Source organism: Mustela lutreola, chromosome 4 (assembly GCF_030435805.1).
Source record: "Mustela lutreola isolate mMusLut2 chromosome 4, mMusLut2.pri, whole genome shotgun sequence".
NCBI classification, from domain to species: Eukaryota; Metazoa; Chordata; class Mammalia; order Carnivora; family Mustelidae; genus Mustela; species Mustela lutreola.
The window spans coordinates 56,161,442-56,181,304 of record NC_081293.1 but is presented as its reverse complement, the minus strand read 5'-3'; the positions used below and the strand labels follow the sequence as shown (position 1 = coordinate 56,181,304).

At 57.7% G+C, this 19,863-nt stretch overlaps 1 protein-coding gene across 8 annotated transcripts in view; it reads left to right on the top strand.

Annotated features, from left to right (window-relative positions):
- Window positions 1–19,863, top strand: part of COL13A1 (collagen type XIII alpha 1 chain) — an 83,616-nt gene that overhangs the window by 17,560 nt on the left and 46,193 nt on the right. For all 8 annotated transcript variants that reach the window (XM_059170055.1, XM_059170051.1, XM_059170054.1 and 5 more), the window contains 10 exons: window positions 1,066–1,101; window positions 1,925–1,951; window positions 2,979–3,005; window positions 6,921–6,947; window positions 7,048–7,074; window positions 7,903–7,929; window positions 10,939–11,004; window positions 14,463–14,570; window positions 16,685–16,711; window positions 17,528–17,563. In XM_059170055.1, coding sequence (XP_059026038.1) covers window positions 1,066–1,101; window positions 1,925–1,951; window positions 2,979–3,005; window positions 6,921–6,947; window positions 7,048–7,074; window positions 7,903–7,929; window positions 10,939–11,004; window positions 14,463–14,570; window positions 16,685–16,711; window positions 17,528–17,563 — 408 coding nt within the window. The remainder of the gene's footprint in view (window positions 1–1,065; window positions 1,102–1,924; window positions 1,952–2,978; window positions 3,006–6,920; window positions 6,948–7,047; window positions 7,075–7,902; window positions 7,930–10,938; window positions 11,005–14,462; window positions 14,571–16,684; window positions 16,712–17,527; window positions 17,564–19,863) is intronic.

Below are 19,863 nucleotides of genomic sequence, written 5' to 3'. Positions count from 1 at the left end.
TGGCTCTGAGCTGGGGAGATGGAGCCTGCTCCCGGGCAGGCTCTGTAATTAGCAAACCATGTGATTATCCTTACCGTGTAAACATCTTCCCGAGTGGAACTTGAAGATGTTTCTGGAATCCTCTCCTCCTGACCTTTTTCCTCGGGCCTCTCGGCATGCAGAGTAGTTGAAAGTTTACACTGTGAGGTTCCAGAGGCCACAGCGCAGGGTTTCCGGGTTTTCTCCTTAGTGCTATTCTTAGCATCACTCACCCTTGACAGGAGCGAAGCCTGGGGCCCTCTGACATGTGAGCGGTATCTCCTCCCTCCTGCCCTTGGGCCGCCTGCCACAAGCGCATCCCGACCCTGTAGGACGCGGCTCACTCCCCACTTGACCGACGCTTCCACCCTGATGGCAGGGTCCCTTTCCCACTGAGCTGTGTCCCCTGAGCAGAGGTCTTTGGGCATTCCTGTCCTGGGCTATGACCGGTGGCTTCTAGTCTCCAGCCCAAACGCCTACCTGTGTGGCACCCTGCACCTACAGGATAATGGGCCTGAATGGATACAATGACCGGGGGGCCCCGAGATTGCCCAACAGCAGGTGGTGGGGTCTGCTGGCCAGGGCGAGAGAAAAACGAGCAGTCTGACCCATGTGGCCTAAAAACACCCCTTCTGAAGGTTGGCTTCTGCTATCCAAACCACCCTCATGTACATGGCCCGGGGCAATGACTGTGTAAATAAAATGGACTCAGAAGATCACAGCTGGGGTGTTCAGGGTATGGTGGGCCGGTCCGTGCCCTCCAGCTCCCTGTTCACATGTCGGGGTTCAGGGCATGGAGGCCCTGAGGAGCTCTCAGCTCTGCTTCCCAGGGAGACCTGAAGGAGGCTGGACCCCTCCTTTTCCCCATACCCTGGGGAAGGCTTCCTCTGGTATTCCTTTCCATCTTTCTCCAGCCTCCCTGGTAGACAGCTCACTGTGGGGAGGATCTCCCCCCAGAAGAGTGGGAGGGAACCCGCAGGCACTCTGGGAGCAAAGGGGACTCAGTCTAACTTCCTGGGCCCATCCTCACTCTTCTGCTCTTTCCAGGGTCAGCCGGGCACTCGAGGTTTCCCTGGATTTCCGGTAAGTAGGGAGGGCTGAGATGGGCTGTGTCCCCGGTGACCCCTGGGCCTGGCTGGGTTAAACTTCATGTGGGGCCAGCCCTCAAGCTGCTCTTGACCCTCCAAACTCTGGTCAGTAAGGACCCTTTCCTGCAGCCTCTCCCGGAGAGCCACTGAGGAGAGTAGCTGGCATTTGGCCCAGATCGCAAGAGAGGACAGGGACAGTCATGGGGGAAGGAAGTGACAATGGACAGGGACAGGCGAGGCAAGTCACAGGCTGGGTAAACCCCAGCAGGACACGGGAACATGGAACAGATGACAAACCTCAGGAAGCAACCGCTGACCTGGCTTGGAGAGGAGACCTGCCTGCACGAAGTGGTCATGGGGCCATCCAGGTGCCTGTGAACCCTGCCCCAGGGGTCCAAGACAGGTTCTACGGTGGAGGACAGGGGAGCAGCTAGCTCTTCCTTTTCCCCGGGCAGGCGTTGGTGTTAGCCAGCCCCCAGCTCTCTAGCAAGGTATAGTTCACTTTGCAGTCGAGGTCAGGAGGAGGAACTAGGTCTGTGATCGCCCTGGTGACTGTCATCCACCAGGCTGTCCCTCGTGCCTGGTAGAGGACAGTGGCACTTCGCTCACTCCTCACAGAGACCCCTCTGTTAACCCCACTGTAGAACAAGAAACTGAGGCTTAAGCTTACCCACGGTCATATAACCAGTGAGTGGTCAGGCAGACACTTGAACTCCAACTTGGAGTCCAGAACCCGTGCCCTTAACCACAGCCCGGGCAGCCTCTTTGGCAGGAAACCTGCGCTGCTGTCTTGACACGTGGCCTCTTTCCTCTTTCAGGGTCCCATTGGGCTCGATGGCAAACCGGTGAGTGGACCCTCTCAGGCTGTGAGCTCCTCTCCCTCGCTCAATCAGGGTCAATAGACCCAGGTCCTCAATCCTTCGGCAAGACCCAAACTCCATGGGAGAAGCTCCAGAACGAATGCTCGTTCTGGGGTGGGAAATCGTTGCCTGTGGGAGGCACGAAGGGGCTATTAGAATGAGTCGCCCCTGACCCCCGTGGGTCTCCCATAGACAAAAGTCCATGGCCACCAAGCTGGTCTCTCGGCATCTGGGGCAAGAGCTGCCCCGAGAAGTTGGTGTTTCTGAGGCACCCTTGGAAGGGGTTGAGGTAGGGAGTGAGGCGGGGTGGCAGCAGGGAGGGAAGAGGAGCAGAGAGCTCAAGCGTGGAACCCCCTCCCCACCACTCCCCAGCACTGCCGGAGGGCTGCCTTCGCCTCCCTGTCTCCATGGGTCCCCCACCCCAGTGGAGGTCCCCTGACACCCTTGTCCACATGGACCCTGTGTCCCCATCCATAGCTCTCCCTCTGTCCATTTTAATCCTTTGGGCTTGGGCCCCAGACCCAAATATTCATGGGGGAAAGAGACCCCTCCCCACTCCTCGGAGGGGGTGAGCTAGGGGAGTGCTCTGGCCCTCTGACCCTCAGAGATGACCAGGGAAGGCAGTGAGAGCCTCGCCCTCACCTCAACCCTGAGCCACTGGCGGCCCCCTGATGAGGGTCTGGCCGCCCGCCTGGCCGTCCCCCACTGCAGGCCAGAGCTGAGCACAGCGAGGGGTCTGGTGGCCTTTCCCACTCAGCTCCCAGGACCCGGCCTGCCTCCAAGCGGCCCGGGGTGTGTGCACGGAGCAGGGTTCTTGGGGGGCTGGCGGCTGTTAAGTAAGATCCAGCGAAGGGTGGCGGGCAGGTGCCCAAGCCTGAGCCAGTGGGTCCAGGGGAGCGAGAGGACAGGTGAGGAAGAGAGACGTGGGCAAATGAGCAGTGGGTGATGGAGAGAGGGCATGGCAGGGGCTTTGGGGTGCAGTGAACCTGCGCTCACACTCTTCTCCTTCCAGGGCCACCCCGGACCCAAAGGGGAGATGGTAAGACCTCAGCTTTCCTGCTTTCCCTTTGGGGGTGGTGGGGGGGGGGGTGGCCAGCCTAGCCCTCATGGTCTGCAGCCAAGCGCCACTCAGCGAAGGAGACCCCCAGGGACCATCCAGCGGCTGCCCCCACAGTCACTCCCAGCTGTGTACAACATATCCCCCAGGTCCTCACGTGAACACGGTGGGGAGAGGCAGGCAGGGGGCTTCTCTGCCTGAAAAAGGAGGAAGAGATGGTCCAGAGAGGTCCAAGGTCGCCAGTGTCCCACAGTGGAGGCAGGTGCTCCCAAAGTGCCACGCCTTTGCCTCAGAGCTGAATGTAAACTCAGCATGGGGGGAGCATCTAGCACTTTCTCTGCAACCGGATTTCCTCTTAGCCAGACCCTGCCCTGCTTGGGGCTGCCCCAGGACTCTCCGTGCTCCTGCCCCAGCTAGGCACAAAGCCGACTTGCCCCCACCTTCCTTCCCACCCTTTCCACTTTCAGCAAAGCCTTGTATAGGGATTTCCTGTCTCTCTGATCTCCCCAGGCCCCTCCTTCCAGAAGGGAGAGCCGCCCCTTGTCAGGAGCCGCCCACTCCAGGGGAGGAGGCCAGTTCTCAGTGGAAGGGATGGCCCATTAAGAGTAGATGAGCCAGTCCCAGGCTGGGATGCTATCCAGCCTCGCCGGGTGGTCACCTCTACATTGGGAGGACCCTCCCTCCTGCGGAAGGGCCTGGAATGTGCAGCATGGCAAGGTTCCCCGCCTCCCTGCCCAGCGCGGTTCTGGTGTGTGTCTTGCTCCAAGTGCAGACATGAGGACACTCTCCACTCACAACCGGGGTGCAGCCATGGCACGGGAGGCAGAAACTCTGCCCGTCGAAAGAGGTGGCTAACTTTGTGGATGGGAAAGGAGACCTGGCCTTTCCCCCAGCTCCCCCTACATTGCATGGGACTCTTGGCAGGCAACTCATCTCCCTCTGGGCTTTAGCTTGTCTGGTTAACTCGGACCCAGTTCACACTCACTGAGGGTTTTCTATGAGGTGGGCACAGAGCTAAGTACTATGCGTGCCTCATCTCCCTCATCCTCAGCATAAGTCTTGTGCTCCAGGTCCTACGAGTAGCCCCCTGAGAGCAGTGGGAACTGAAGCTCAGAGACGCTAAGGAACTTGCCTTAAGTCACACAGCTAGGGAGCCTCGGAAACAGGATCCAAACCCAATTCTCTAATTCCTTCCCTCCTTCCACGTTTTATGGCCTCTCTTCCTCTTTCTTTCCTTTTCTCCTTCCCTATCCCCCTGCCTCCTGCCTTCCCTGGACACATTCTTATTGAGTATCCGCACTACTCTGGGCACTGTGCCAGGTCCCAGGTATAAGGGAAACACTGTCCTTGCCATCCTGGAGCTCACCGTCAAGAGGGGAAGCATGCATTTGAACAATCTGATGCATAATTGACAAATTACCTTGGCACAGTGCTATAAAAAGGCGATGCCTGGTAGCCTGAGAAACCTCCATGTTACAGCATGTCACCGGGGGTTAAGAGTCAGAGAGACTTTCTGATAAAGACATGAACTGCGGCCCAAGGGATGAGGGTTTAACTAAAAGAAAAAGGAAGGGAAAGAGCATCTGGACATGGGAGAACAGCATATGCAAAGGCCCTGAGGCAGGCAAGCCCTTAAAATATCCACAGAGCTGGAAAAAGGGCAGTGAGGTTCTGGGGGCCATGGATGGAAGAGCGGGCTTTGGAACCCAGGTGTCCATCCAGCTTTCCTGTCCATCACGGCCACCCCCACTGCAGGTACATGACGTGTTGCCCCTCCCCTGTCTCAAGCATTGCTCTGTGCATGTGTGAAGCAGTGGAGACCAAGGCAGGAACCTTCCCATGCTGCCATTGTTCCAGAGGCGCTAGGGTTCAGATGTCAGGAGTTTGGGGCGCTTTTCCCTCTACCCCTCCCTGCCACCTTCTTCCCTTTCCTTGTGGCCCGACGCTAACCATAGCACAATCTGTGGCAACCCAGAAGTCATAATGATAGTCAACTAGGCCCTGCTCTGTAATCCTTGTGATAGCTTATCATCCCCACTCTACAAAAGGGGAGACTGAGGCGCCGAGAGGTTGAGTATATTGCCCAAGCTTCCACAGCTTTTAAATAACCGAGCTGGGGCTGAGACCCATGGGGTGGGACCTTACCACCTTCCTTTCTGCGGCCAGAGCCCTTTGTCTTGAGGGACAGGAACCATTCTATGGGGGCACTTCCTTTGCCATCCCGCCACCCCACCCCACTGAACCACCCATGCGTCTCCCCTGTCTTTGGAGGTCTGAGCTAACTTCGGGGGGAAAGGCTGAGGACACCCCATCTCCCATGAGCCCACACCAGTGTGATAGATCTCCTGTCTGCCTCTTAGTCATCCATCAACATCTGACAGACCCCAGAGCCATTAGGCTTCTGTTTGGCTTGGCACAGGGACTCCTCGCTATTAATTCAACACACCATCTAGTGTAATTATCTTGGCCTGCTTATCATCCGCCTGTCTCCCACTCACCTCCATCCCCCGATGGCTTCCCCTCTGCTAGGCATGCAGCACAGGGGCCTGGGCCTTATTCACATGCTGAACCTGTGTCCTCACCTCAAAAGGGGATCGCCCCTGCCCCATCCACCCCAGAGGAGCCCCCAGAACCAAATGGAAGGTGTAGACAGGCCTTGTGCTGAATACCTGGCCAACCACATGGGTCACAGTGCCGCATGGGTGGCCCCAAAGTCCACTTGTCCCCTCCCGCGAACCTGCTGGGAATTTCCCGATTTGGTGGTTGGTCCAGTTGACAAGTCGGGGCCCCTCCAGGGAGATCCTGAAGAGATGGGTCCAGCAGATGGAGCCTCACGGGCCCTCGGGATGGTGGCTGAAAGGGACCTCAGGGCCCCAGGGGCTGAGGCACTGCCTGTGGCTCCAGCCAAGTCTAGAAGCCCTGCCTTCTGAGCCCCAGCCCAGTTTGGAGAGCGTGGCAGAGTGGAAACAGCTGGACATTTGCCGTCAGAAGACCCGGGCTCTCGTCCCAGCATCCCCGCTCACTGAGCCTCAGGGCCCCTCTCCATTACCTCGTCTGGGAGGTGGAGCAGACATGAGCGTCTTCTCGGGGGGCCAGTGCGGGTATGAGTTCAGCACATCCTGAAAGCCTGCCTCAGAGCAGGTCTTCAAAGCATGAGGCACATGTCCTCCCCTCTTCCCTCCACACCAGCCTCAGGTCAGCTCCTGAGACAACCAGCTGAACCCTGCATCCTCCTCAAAGAACAGGGGTCCACCCTGAACCCAGGCTTCTTTCTCAACCCTGCAAACCTGACAAGACACCCCAGAAGGAGCCCCAAGACTACTTAGGTTCCTCTGAGGGGTCCAACCTCCTGGGTCCTCTCTTCACCAAAAGCTTCTCCAAAGCGCCCCCCACTGCCAACCATGTACCCCAAAGCCTTTCTGACTCAGTGGGTTTCATGCTGAGGCAGTGCTGGGTGGAAGACAGAATGTGCCGGCAGGGTCTCCTAGTGGCTTTGGACCTCAGCTTCTTGGCCCCATGAGAAGATGGGCACGCGTGAGGCAAGGCAGCCCATAGCAAAGAGAACCACCTGAGGTCTCCATGCACCCCCCTTCATGGCTGGCCCATGAGGGGGCCATGGAGGGACAGAGGAGGGATGGCGTCTGCTCTTCATCATGGCCACGTGTGGGCGCAAGTCACCGAGTCATACCCACTGATGGAGGAGGAAGCTGAGCCGTCCTGGACAGGCCACAACCCTTAAAAGGTCTCGGGCACTGGAGGACCAGGCCGTGGGTGGAGGCCAGCCTTCATGACTCCATGTGTTTGCGCCGGTCCCAGCATGAGCCCCAGCGGGGCCCCCACCTCTGAGCCTGCCCAGCCTCGGTGTGCCCACTGACCCATGTGTGCTTCCTCCCGCAGGGCCTGACGGGTCCCCGAGGACAGCCGGTGGGTACCGCACCCTCACATTCCCCCCACCCCAGGAAGGCTTTGGGGCCCTGTGGCCTTAGCTTCACATTCTGACTCTGCTATTTCTGTCTCTTCACAGGGACCTCAAGGACAAAAAGGAGAAAAGGTAAGCTTGGTGGAGGTTTTCTAGAATTTTCATAGCAGGAAGCAGCTCCCCTAAAGAAGAAAGCGGTCCGGAGTGGTTATGTTCAAATGTTCATGTTTATCCACAGAACCGGGGGCCTTAGGGGGTGGTGCAGTGGATGAGAAAGAAGAGGGAGGGTGCTCTGGAGCTTGTTCCGTGCTTGGGGAGGAGCGGTGGCCAGGAGCTCGGCCTCCCTGGACTCCTTCTCTACCCCAGGTGCTTCCTGATGCGCCGCCATAAGACTCTAAGGTTTTGAGGTATCTGTTTGTAAACCACTGGCCTGGCTCCCTCTCTGGCCTCATACATTCTCCATTTCCTTAAATTTCTGATGGAGACACTGCTGGGCTGGCCTTAAGAGAAAAGTACAGAGACCTGGCACCCCCATCTCGGAGAAGGCATCTCCCAGGGCCCCCAGAGCCCATAGCTCACCTCTGTGTCTGCACTTCCCATCCAGTGGTTCCTGCTCAGGGCTGCTGGGGCAGGGACGGGGTACCCAGAGGGCCGACCTTTCTGCTATCTCCAGCCAGGCATGGAGCATGGCTCCTGACTGCAGTCATGGCAAGTGGGATAGGACAGCAGAATCCTGCCCTACGTTGCGCGGGGCCATGTCCAAGCAGGCCTTCAGGGTTTCTTCTCTGCTGCCAGCTATGGGTGAGGGAGAGGTTTAGCTCTCCTGCCTCCAGGAGTTACGGCCCCGAACAGCACAGGGCTGGTGAGCAGAGAGGACGTGTGCTCCTGGGGATGTCCCTGAGGCACAATTTCCCCCGAGTGCCTAATGCCCTCTTCTCCTTCCCTCCCTTTCTTCCCCAGGGTCAGTGTGGAGAGTACCCACATCGGGTAAGTGAACCCCTAAAACAGATCCATTACTGGAGCATCACCCCCAGTTCAGCCTCATCCACCTGGGGGCCCCTGAACCCCCAGAGTTTGGAAACTAGAGGCATCCAGGCCCCCCCTGCACTCAGCAGCCAGAGCAGTGGCCATGGGGGCAGGTAGCCCCCAGAAGTGTGCCTGATGGTCTGTAGCGTGCTTGACCGGAGCTGGTCTCCAGTGGGCACGTGTTTGCCTACACGTGTCTCCGTGTGTTTGCCCCTGCAAGGCAGCCTTCAGGACTGTTTGCTTACAAGCCTTCCAACGTGTGCGTGCACCTGAACTCCAGGTTTCTGGCCCGATGTCCCCTCTGCGTGTTGCCTTCTCTGTAAGGCCATGTAGCTTGTGTGAGTCCATGAGTCTGACTCCCTGCCAGGTGTGTGTGTATGTGTGTGTGTGTGTGTGAGTGAGAGAGAGAGAGAGAGAGAGAGAGAGAGAGAGAGAGTCTGGGTGTGCGTGTCTGGCAGCCTGCCCCGGCTGAATCAGAGGGACTTTTGGGTTAGTCACTGTTGCAGATGACCCAGACCTCAATGGTGGGAGATAGCTGAGGGCCAACTGTGTTGATTCAAGGCTAGAGCCTCTGCTTTGCCTCCCTAGGACTGGAGGAGGTCTTCTCCAAACAGGGTGGGGGTTTCTGAGCTAGGATGGTCTCCCAGTACCCCCTGCCCCGCCCCGCCCAGGCCCCAGCTCCTTCCTTTGCCTTGTTTTGCCCCTGGATGTAGAGCCCAAAGCCTGCAGCAGTCCTGTTAGGAAGCTGCAGACGTGAGCACTGGGAGCCAGGGGTTATTCTTGGGACAGGGAGGGTGAAGATGTGGGCCCCCCGGTGAAAGCCCCAGTGAGCTGGGACCAGAAACACGTCACTCTCAGACCCTAGTGTCTTTGGGTGCCCATCCCTATGCCACGGGCCTCACTGTGCCCAGAAGCATACACACGGTGTGGCCTCCCTGGCTGCTGCCCCTGTCAGGCAAGGAGACCAGGGAAAGAGGAGAGACAAGCACCAGTCAGGCCCAGAGTCACGCGAATCCAGAAGGTCACGGGGAAGTGTCTCACCACCCACACTCTGACCCCTGGGTTTCCCAGGCCAGCGAGAGGCTGCAGGGGTCTTCCCCATAAACAGCTGGGGCAGGGGTTGAAGCCAAAGGAGGGCTGGGCCCCGGGAAGGGGGTACCAGCCGGTAGCTGTGCAGACAGAGCCTGTCGGCAGCCTGTGCTCTGGGGCCCTGGGGTTCCGGCTGGCCTGATCCTGGTATAATAACAGAAGGTCAGCTGTGCTGATTTGAAACGATGGGCTCACGGAATTGTTATGCTATCTGAAAGAAAGACAGTGTCCCCAGCACAAAAGACAACACAACGGCAGACATGTTGGCAGTATGTCATCACTGGTCCTTAGTGAATGTAGGGGGAGGTGGGGGCAGCAGGAGGAGGGGGAGGAAGAGAGAGAGAGCAGCAATAGAAGGCTCTAGGAGCACCTCGGCCATGGAGTGCAGCAAAGTTATGGCCCTGGCAGGGGAGGGAATGAATCTGGCAGGGGTGACCTCAGATTTGGGTGCTCAGCTGTTGGGCGGGGCAAAGCAGTGGGCACCCCATGTTGATCCGGAAGAGGGTAGGAAGAGGGCATCTAGGAAGAGGGCCCTATTGGTTTCCCAAAGGGTCTGTAGGAATGGTGGAGGGGTAGGCGTCCTCCAGGCCCACAGGATAACGAGAGATCCAGGCCTGCAGCATCCCAGAGAGGGGAGGGAGGGCAGATGGACCCTGGGGCAGGCGTCAAGCAGGTGATGTCTGTGGGCTCCCGCACTCACGCCCTGGTCGCCCTGTCTCCCACCTCGGTCCTCTCCCGCGCCAGGAGCACCTGAGCAGCACTCTCTCGGCTCTGCGCTCCAACCAGATCATTACCCTGAAGGTTGGTGGATTCTGGAAGGTCTCCGGGCCCCTCTCTGCTGAGAGACTCCCCAGACCACAGCCCAACATTGCACGTCCCCGAGCCCCACAGTGGGAGGTAGCCAGGCTCTCAGGGCAGCCATGGCCCCTAAAGGTGGCAGGGACCTGGAAAGACCATGGGTGGGCTCCCAGTTCTCAGCCCAGGCGGCCCCTGGTCCTTAACACTCATCCCAGGGGCTCTGTGGGAGTTAAAATGCTTTCAGAAACCAGAGGTCAATTATACACCATCTTTGTTTTCACATGGGCTCTAACCATTTCCTAAAGGCTTGGGGCTCTCAGCTGTCATTGGTAGAAAAACTGGAAGCAAGGAGAATTTCCAGAAATGAAAATCACATTAGATAATGCAATTGAACGTGGCCTCTCCCCCAAAAGTGGTTGAACATGCCGGAGACATCCTTGCCTGGCCTTTATTTTCCAAACCCACCGGCCCCAGGGGCAGACCTTGGTAGCATTTAGCTTGTGCCCACACAGGCCACACCCTCGGCCAGCTCAGCCCCCGGGGAGCCCAGCTTGGCACTGCCCTTGACCATCCTCCCAGATCTGCTGACGCTAGCCTTTCTTGTTCAACCAGAAGAAGAGCCCAGAGGTTGCCACACACCCCCGCCTAGCTTCGAGTACCAATTTAGCTGGTCCTGTGGCTCTGCCCAGAGCCTCTGTATCTGCCCCCCCCCCGCCCCCGCAGCCCAGCAGCCCCCGTCCTCCACCAGGCACAGGCAGGGCCGGCGGTGCAATGTTGGGCTGTGTGTCAGGGCACCACTCTCCCCGTCGGGGGTGCTGATGGCCGATTCCCCAAGGGCCACACTCCTCCTTCCGGGATGGCATGCCCTCCAAGGACAAGCTCGGAGCTATGCCCCTCAAACCGCGAGAGGGTGCCCTCCACGCCTTCCATCCCCAAGCCTCATGCCTGCTAATCACTCTTCTCTCTTCCTCTCCTCGCCTCCCACTTGGCCACCCTGCCTTCCTGGCGACATTCGGCATCCTTCTGAACACCTGCGATCTCTGGCCTTTGCCCTCTGGCCTTCCAACTCATCTTTCTCCTCAGCTGCTGCCTCTCCTCAATTCAGTGCGTCTGGCTCCGCCCCCAGTCATAAAAAGACGGACCTTCCAGGTAGACACCTTCCCTTTGTCCAGACCATGCGTGGCGTCCCCAGGGGCTGGGCAGGTCTCTGGGCCCCCGAGGGCCAGCTGGGACTGTAGACAAGGGCAGAGCCTCGCTCTGCTTCAGTTCAAGTCAATTAGACAAAACCAGACCCGTGAGTGTCATAGATGTGGAAGTACACAAGCCCAGGACACCCCCCCAACACCACACACCACACGCCACGGCTCCTCGAAACACCCCGCTACAAGAGCCAGCCCTGGGTTCCGGCCCCCGCGCTGCACATCTGACAGGTCTGATTTCCTTTCATTCTCTGGCTCGCTTTGCGACGTGGGCACGATCGTGCTTATTTCAGAGATGAGGAATCAAGGCTTTGGGGACATGAAGGCCGTTGCCTGAGGTCACGCACCCAGGATATAGCAGAGCACCGAGCTTCTCTGACTCTTCTGAGCGGTGGGATTGGGGACAAAAGCCTTAACCTCTCTGGGCCTCTGCTTTTTCACTTGTAAAACGAGGACATGAACGGTTTCTACTGCATAGGGCTGTTCGCAGAGCGCTTATTCCGGGCATTGTTTCAGTGCTGTTCTCAGATTGAGGCCCAGAGGGGTGAATTTGTGCCCAAAGTCACACAAACAGCGAGACGGGCAGAACTGGAAGCTGGGGAACCAAGACTTTAGACCCCACACTCAGGGCTCTGTCAGTTGGACCTATACCCTTTATATTTAGAAAAGGATGGCTTACCACCCGATCCCTTATAACCTGGGTTTGAGGAGTGAGGGCATTTGCAGAGGGAATGTAGCCCACGACCAGGGGTGTCATCGTTATAAGCAACTGCTTCCTTCTTCCTGCCTTACGAACCCAGGAGGCTGCGATAAGACTAGGTTACAAAGAACAGAACACAAGAGAGCTAGGGAGCCAGCATAGGTGTTGGACCTGGATTCTAGGCTGGGCAGCCCAAAGCTGTCCTTATGCCCCCAGCCCTCCTTACACTGTGCAGGAGTTACCCCTAAGGCCGAGGGGATGCTGGAAGGGGCAGGGCTCAGAGATGCTCTCTGAAAGCTGGACAGCAGGGCCCAGAGCCACCATCTGGCCACACTCAAGAGTCAGGAGCCCAGAGTCCAGCAGTTCAGGCATCTGACTGAACAAGGCTGAAAAATCCCTCCAATTAACAGCTAAAAATACAGAGGGACACATGACACGTGTGCTACCCAAGCCCGCATATCCCATTACAAAAGCCAAATCCTCGAGAGCCTTTATGGGCTCCCAGCTCTTACTCCAAGCACGGCCCTTTGGGGGGCCCCCTGGCAGCTCAGAGAAGCACCAACCCCCCCAGTCACCCAACCCTCCCGTGTCAGACCCCATTCCAGAAGAGCTGTCCTTGCTCTCAGACTTGTCGCTCGCCTCAGCCCCCAGCAGCCATCTCCTGGCCTTAGTTGCATTAGGCACCCATCATGCCCACCTTATGGACAGAAAAACTGAGGAGGTGCCCAGAACTCCATCCAGGCCCCTGCACATTATGGCCTCCCTTTTCAAGAGCAAGGCATGGGCTAGCCAGAACTTTCTGTGCCGCTCTGAGCTGGTTTCCAAAGTAGAGAGGGAAGCGTGGGGGCCCGTGCTCGGCCCGCCATAGAGTCTGCCTGGAGAACAGTGCTTTTCTGCCCCCAGCCATCATGGGACGTAAAAAGGTCTGTCCGTTTCCTATCAATAAACCAATATTGATTTTACAGGCTCTGTAAGACACTTAAATATTGAGTCTAACATTTGCCAAAAGAGGAAATTATATGAAATATGATGTACTTAGCAGATGGTGTTGGAGGTCATTTCCAAAGTGCAGAAAGTTGGACAGTGAGCAGGTTTTTTTCTGGGGGCTTATTTGGAATGACTAAGAACAGTCTGGAGTTCTAGGTGTGGGTCCCAGCTCCCCACGGGATTCTCAGCCAGGGAGTTCAACCTCTCTGAGCCTATTTTCTCTTCCGTGCGATGGGCCTCATGACCCATTTCTACCCCGGGCCTCTCCCCCACAGACACTCTGTGCCTTTGAGTGTCTTCTCAGAGGGTAGAGGGGATGGAGCCCGGGCCCCAGCCTGACCGAGCTGTGTGCCCTCTGCACTAGGACACCCCATCCCAGCGAGGGACCGCAGGTGCTGCTGGAATCTCCCAGTTCTTGCCCTGAGGTTGCTCACCCCGTTCTACTCATCTTTTCCTCCAGCAGGAAACTGCAGCCCCCTGTTCCTGCCCCAGAGGGCTGCAGAGAGCTCACCAAGAAGGCTGGCCAGCCTGCGGTTCTGGCCACCCTTGTTTCCCAGCAGCCCAGCCTGGAGCTTGCACACCTGTCAGGCTCTTCTGCTTTAGTCTGTCTGCAGGGATGGACCCCTTCTCACAGGAGCTGAGCCCAGATGGCCCCTGGAGTGCTCACTTAGAAAACAACACGACAGCTTTGGGCTAGATCTAGGATGACCCCGGTTGGTCCCCAGCCCCAGGAGGTGCATCACATGGACCAGGCTCTCTCCTCCTCCTCCTGAGGGAACACGATGCCACCCCCAGCTCCCTGAGTCTCCAGCCCCTCCTGGACACAGGCACAGTGGGTGACGGGGGCTGGGCTCAGACCAGCTGACTGACGAGTGGGGACAGGACGAAAGAACTCTCCTGAAGACCCACGCAGGCATACGGTGCTTTACAGTGACAAAGTCAACCAAGCTCAGGGTTGCAAACCCAACTGTCCTGTGAGGCTGGGCATGGATGACGGAAGAGACCAAAGCAGGCCGCAGGCAGAAAGGATGGGGGAGGGTGACTGAGGCACCTGGGGAACCCAGGCCACACCTGAAGGGTATGACTGCCCTCGGGAATGTGGGCCTCCTGTGCCAGGGCTTCCGGTGTGACATCAGAAGCCCCCAGTCCAAATGTATACACCACATCTTTTGTCCAACTGTTTAGTGAGCCAAACCAACTTCCATGGCCTCTAACCTAAGGACCCCCTTGGACACTGGGGTTAGAGAATCAGACAGCAGAAACAAAGAACTGCTGCCGTCATTTGATGCCTGGGAGGCCCAGCGTAGCCAGAGGATGTCACCGTCACATGGAGGGAGGGGCTGAGGCAGGCCGGGCTGAGGACCCCCTGAGCTAGATCCGGGCATCTGAGTGGGCCCGGAGCGTGCCCACTATTGGGCAGGGACACCTTGCTCACGCCTCTGTCTCTGCCCCCAGCAGGGCTCTTGCTCCGGGGCTGTTTGTGCAGCCGGTCCTCTCTGGACTCTCCCCACACCCCACTCTTGGGGACCTAATGTCTTGACCATCTCCTTGCTACCACGGGTCCCTGCATGCAGTCGCCACCACAGCCTCACCACCATCACGCCACACCGCCTGCCCACCAGAGCCCACCACGGGCCCTTCACCGGGTGCATGGCACTGGGACGGGAGGCGGTCCCTGGGCCCAGGGCTCTCCCTCTAACTCTTGTTTCCACCAACATCAGGGGGAACAGGGCCAGGCCGGCATCCAAGGCCCACCAGGGCCACCAGGCCCCCCTGGACCGAGCGGACCCCTGGGGCCCCCAGGACTGCCAGGGCCCATGGGGCCATCAGTAAGTATCTCCTTCCTCTCTCCTTTACCCCCCTCCCAAGATTTGTCCCAAGCATTCTCTGGAAGCATCCAAACCTTACATCGTTGACAAAAACCTAGGTCCCCATCCAATGGGCAGAACACCTTGGCAAGGTCAATGGCTGTGGGGGGCTGGTGCAAAAAGCTGCCCACCCTGACATACTCACCCATCACACTCCGGTTCTGACCCAGCTGCTGGGGCCAGACCCCAATGGCAGTCATTGCCTTCCAGGGAAGGAATCCTCCAGAGGCTGCCCCTTTCACTGTTTTAGATTCCCAGAGGTAGAATTGCTGGGTCGTGCTGTGCCAACAGGTGCCTCCCTTCCTCCAGGCAAGACCACGCTCAGGCAGGAGTAGGTCAAGCCCAGGGTCTACCAAGTCCCCCTTTTCCAAGTGCTAGCCAAGACCCTGCTCTCTTGACCTAGTTGGTACAGCAGAGCAGCTGGGCCGGCACCTGGCCTCCTTGGCAGAGAACAGGTTCTCTTGGTCTTAGAGCCAAGACAAATGTCCTATGTCACTGAAGGGACAGGATTAAGGACAAAGTCTGTCTCATAACGTTTCTTTCATGTGATTGAAAAAGAACCCGGTTATGTTTCTTATGACAAAAGCATCATGCATGCGGTGTGAAAAATTGGGAACACGGACAGAGAAAACGATTTGAATTGTTTATTTTGCCATATCCCGAGTTCACCGTCATTAACATCTCGGAGGGGCCTGGCATGTTTCTCCTTAGACTTGTCTGCCCCTAAACACTTTCCGGGTTGCTCACGTTCTGAGTAATATAACAGTTTGTGCCCCGTTATGTTTTTCATTTAACACCGCAAACCACACCCTTACTTTGGGCTGGAGTCTCCCGTGATCTGGATTTTGGGGCTGCTGGGCTGATTTCCGAGCAGTTAATGAGTTCCCTTCTGTGATATAGATCCTGAATGTAAATGTTTGTGTCCCTCTCTGGTGCTCCCCATATAATAGATGCCCAGCATTGGAATGGCTAGGTTGGCCGTGTCCCTGCCACTGGTCCCCGTCATTCATGGAGCATGGCCGCTTCCCCTGTTGCTGGGCCCCGTGGAGGCTCTAGCTGTCAGTGCTGAGGCTCCGTGGAGGGCCCCTCTGGGCCGGGCAGCAGCTCTGGCCACCCAGGGCACCCAGCTTGGCAGCTCCGCTCAGCGTGAAAGCCTAATTTCCCCCACTCTCCTTGCTGCAGCTTGACCCCCACAGTGGATTTTAAATATTTCTGTGTTTTGGGACCCCGGGAAGGAAGATTAGTCCCAATTCCCTGGGTTTGTAGATGGAAAAACGGGAAACCCGAAAGGAAGTGAAATGTAGGGAGCTAAACCCAACCATGCTGAGAGAACCCCCAAGAAATACTCAAAATCCGCTCCTTTGCTGACCGCTACACCCTGCCCCCAGACATGTGGAGTTCCCACTTGTTGAATGAACCCAAGCCCAGTGGTTTTCTTCGTTAGGTTGTTTGTAAAGAAAAAAAACCCAGGAAGCATGTTTTGAAACCCAAGGACACAGACCAGACTTGGCCATCTTGCTTTTCTCCAGCCCATGTGTGCTGCCCAAACCTCGGCCCCAGACCGCAGCGGAGCCAGCCGGCTCTCACCGCTCCCGCAGGCCCGGGGCCCACACCACCTCCCCACGGCTGAGTGCTGTGGTTACAGCGCCCCGGGCCAAAGGAGACAGAAGCCTCCCCTGAAAGCTGGCAGGGCCAAAGGCAAAACCAAGGCTCTGTTGGGCAAGGTCGGCGCCCCAGGGAGGGGACCCAATTAGGAGGCGGGAGGGCAGGGGCGCAGACCAAACCACACTGTCATTTTAACCGGCTGCCGCTGACCTATTTTCCAGTGGGCGAGCACAGCCGAGATGCCCACGGCGCCCACGTTGGCTCCAAAGGGAGCTGTGAGCCTGTCATCCCCAAGCGCCCTCCACAGGTTTCTGACACCGTTCCAGGATTCTCGAGCTCTATTCTCTAGCACATCCAGAGCTCAGAACCCCTGGAGCGCTCCTCTGTCCCGAGCCCCCGCGGTGGACATGCTGACATGCCCTGTTCGCCACTAGATTCCATCTCCACTCACCTTGTTCTTGCTTCCACAGGGCTTACCCGGGCCTCCTGGACCAAAGGTGAGGGCCCTTCCTGATGCGGTGTGGGTGGGAGCGCTCTCTGCCGGTGGGGGAGGGTAGACGGCCCTGCCAGCTTCCTAGTGCGGAGCTGAGCGTGACCTCCATGAGCGCTGGGTCCCACCTGGCTCCCTTCACAGTGCCACCCTCCTCTTGGGAACTGCTTGGGTCCCACAGAGCTTGCATTCGTGTGTGCCTGGCCATATCAGGCACTGTGACTGGTACAGAGGCTGCAGTCCCCATCTCCGAGGAGCTGAGTCTGGTTGGAAACTCTAGCTTGAATACTCTAGCTTGTGACAGGCCAGGGCGCTGTCACAACATCCCAATAAGAGAGGCTTTCCTATGGATTCAGAACTAGAAGGGACATACGGGATCATCGGGCCTCTTAGGCGTCCTTTCTGGAAACCCACCACATCAAACCAGCTCTCCCTCTGAAGCGGGGGACCCTAGGGTTCTGGGGACCAGAAGCTGCAAAGCACTGAGCCTGTCCAACCATTTGTATGTGTGGCGGCTGAGAGCCCTTGCTAGGGAAGGGACTGGTCCAGGTTTGGCAGAGAGTCGATGGTGAAATCAAAACCAGAATCTAGGTCTCCTGGCCCCTGCCAGGTGGACCCTTTCCACCATGCATCTGCAGGTGGAGATGTGTTCTGAAGAAAAGAGTCCCTGTTGGTTTCCAAGGATGCAGAGCTCTTATACCAGGGAGGGCTGAAGGACTGGCAGTCATTGAGAAGACAAGAAACAGCAATGTGAGGGTAAGAGTGAAGCCAGAATGGAGCATCTGGGGAAATCCCACTGATGGTTTTCTCTTTGTTCCCCCAGGGAGACCCAGGAGTCCAGGGCTACCACGGCCGGAAGGTAAGGAGGAAGGGGAGGGAAGGACCCTTGCCTTCCATGGTAACCCACGTTGGGCTCCACCATAGCGTCCACAAGGGCAGGACTTGGTCTTGTTCACGCATGTTTGCACATGCGCTTGCCTGGGGTGAACCTCACCTTCGTAAGGTGGGCTGGACAGGAGTTCGTGTCTCCAGTTGTGGGGGAGGAGGGGAGGCTCAGAGGGGCAGGGCCTCAGGCCATCAGTGGCCTGGCCCGACCTCGGACCCCGGTGGGACTCCTACCACCAACCTGCATCCCTGTGTCTCCACCAAGGCAGGCCAGGTGGCAGATGACCAGGGCCCGCTCTGCACAGAGCTCCACACTGAGGCTGGTGGGGCTCTGGGGCTGAGGGTCCCAGCCCTGCTTTCTGGAAACTCCCAGTCTAGAGAGACAGAAGGACTCCTGTACAAATAACGCAGCGAAGGCAGATTGTGCTAATCGATCATCACAAAGCATTGTGTGAATATGGGTGGGCAGGCGAGTACAGAGGTCAGGTCCAGGTTGGGAGGAGTCTGGCAAGTCTTCTGGGAGAAGACAGCCTGCGAGCTCCATCCTGGTGCCTGGGTGGGTGTATGTTACAGAAACCATCCCAAACGTCCCGGCTTCACATTCTGGGTCTGTGGGCGCACATCTGGGAGCTCTGCCACTGTCCTCTGGGCTCACTCATTCAGTTGCACTGGATGATGGAAGGAGGGGCCAGCCGGGCCAAGCAGTCTAATCCGCATGTTGGGTGGCTGGTGCGGGCCATTGTCTGGGGGGGCTGTTCTCCCCGCCAACACCCTCTCGGCCCCCAGTAGGCTACACAGATTGTCTTCTGGCGTAGTAGGCCCAGGGCAGTGTTCAAACCTGCCAAGTCTGAGTACACGAGAGCTTCCCCAAAGCATCTACAGACATCACACTTTCTGGGGTCCTGCAAGTCACATAGCCAAGTCGTGCGGCGATGGTGCGGTGAGGGAGAGGGATAGCAAAGCATTTGTGGCCATTTTTAACCCACCTCTGTGGTCCTTCAACCACCAAATCTGAAGGCACATGGCATTTTAGACAGGAAACAATTTGAGCAAAAGCCCAGAGGTGGTCATTACATTAACAATAATAAAAATAATCTTAGCCAGAGTCACCACTTACTAAATGCCTACCATGGGCCCAGGCTGTCCTACCCTGGGACCGCCCTGTGAGGCTGCTACTCTTCTCCCATCTAACAAACGAGGCACCAGAGGCTTGCCCAAAGGTTCCTGCCTCGCCAGGGGCAGAGCAGCAACTCAAGCCCAGGCGTGGGTCCTTCCCGGGGGCACCAACCGCAGGGAGCCCCACGCAGCACTCCGGACCCTGGACCCGGGCTCCAGGAGAAGACAGGAGGACAAAGAATTGGGGGGTATGGATTTGGGAAAAGGATGGATTGCACGGGAGAGCACATTTCTCTCACTCTGTAATCGGGCAGCTGCCCTCACCTCATTGGTTTATGGGTGCTTGGGGGTCGGGGGAGGGATGAAATGGCAAAACCTGGGGACCGTTCATTAGCCCTACATACACTGAGAAGTTTGTATTGTGTCAGGAAGTGGAAACGATAGCCTCTGTGGTTGCTTCCATCCACACACACAGACTCTCAAGGTTTGCTGCCTCCTGGTGCAGGCAGAGGTCCCCCCAGGGTCAGGGGGATGCCAGTGGCTGGCGGTCATCTGCATTTGTGGGCCAACTGGAAATCTGGTTCATCCGGAAAGGAGCTGGGTTGGGGGGTGTCTACTGTCCTGAGGATAGAGAGGCCTGAATTTAAGGTTGTGGTGTCAGGTGACTCGCACAGGCTACAGGTGCCCGTCCCACAGTCCCGGCCCCACTGGGGCCTCAGGTGTCTTGAGTCAATGACCACTATCTCCAGGCAGAAGTTTGCTTCCCGTCAGAGCTCTGAGATAAAGAGGCGAATGCCCAGGGCCAAGTGCGGCGATATTTGTCCTCTCTGGTTCAGCCCAACTTCACTCAGTCCCCATCCCACCTGGTCCTTTCCATGGCCCGTTAGAGCTCATCATCCCCCCTGCCCCCACGCCCAGTGTCGATGAGAAGTTGCTGCTCTAGCCACGGTGGTACAGCTGCTAAGGGGTCATGCTGGAACTGGAAGCCAGGTCTCACACAGCCAAGCCCAGAGGCTAGTCTTGTTCAGGCACAGAAGTGAGTGCTTCTGCAGAGGGTCTCAGCTAGGCTGAGCTAACCGTGCAGCAACCCTCCTCCCTATGCCTTCTCCGGAGCACGGAGGCTTATCTCCCGAGCTCCTTCTTTGTCCGTCGGTTTTC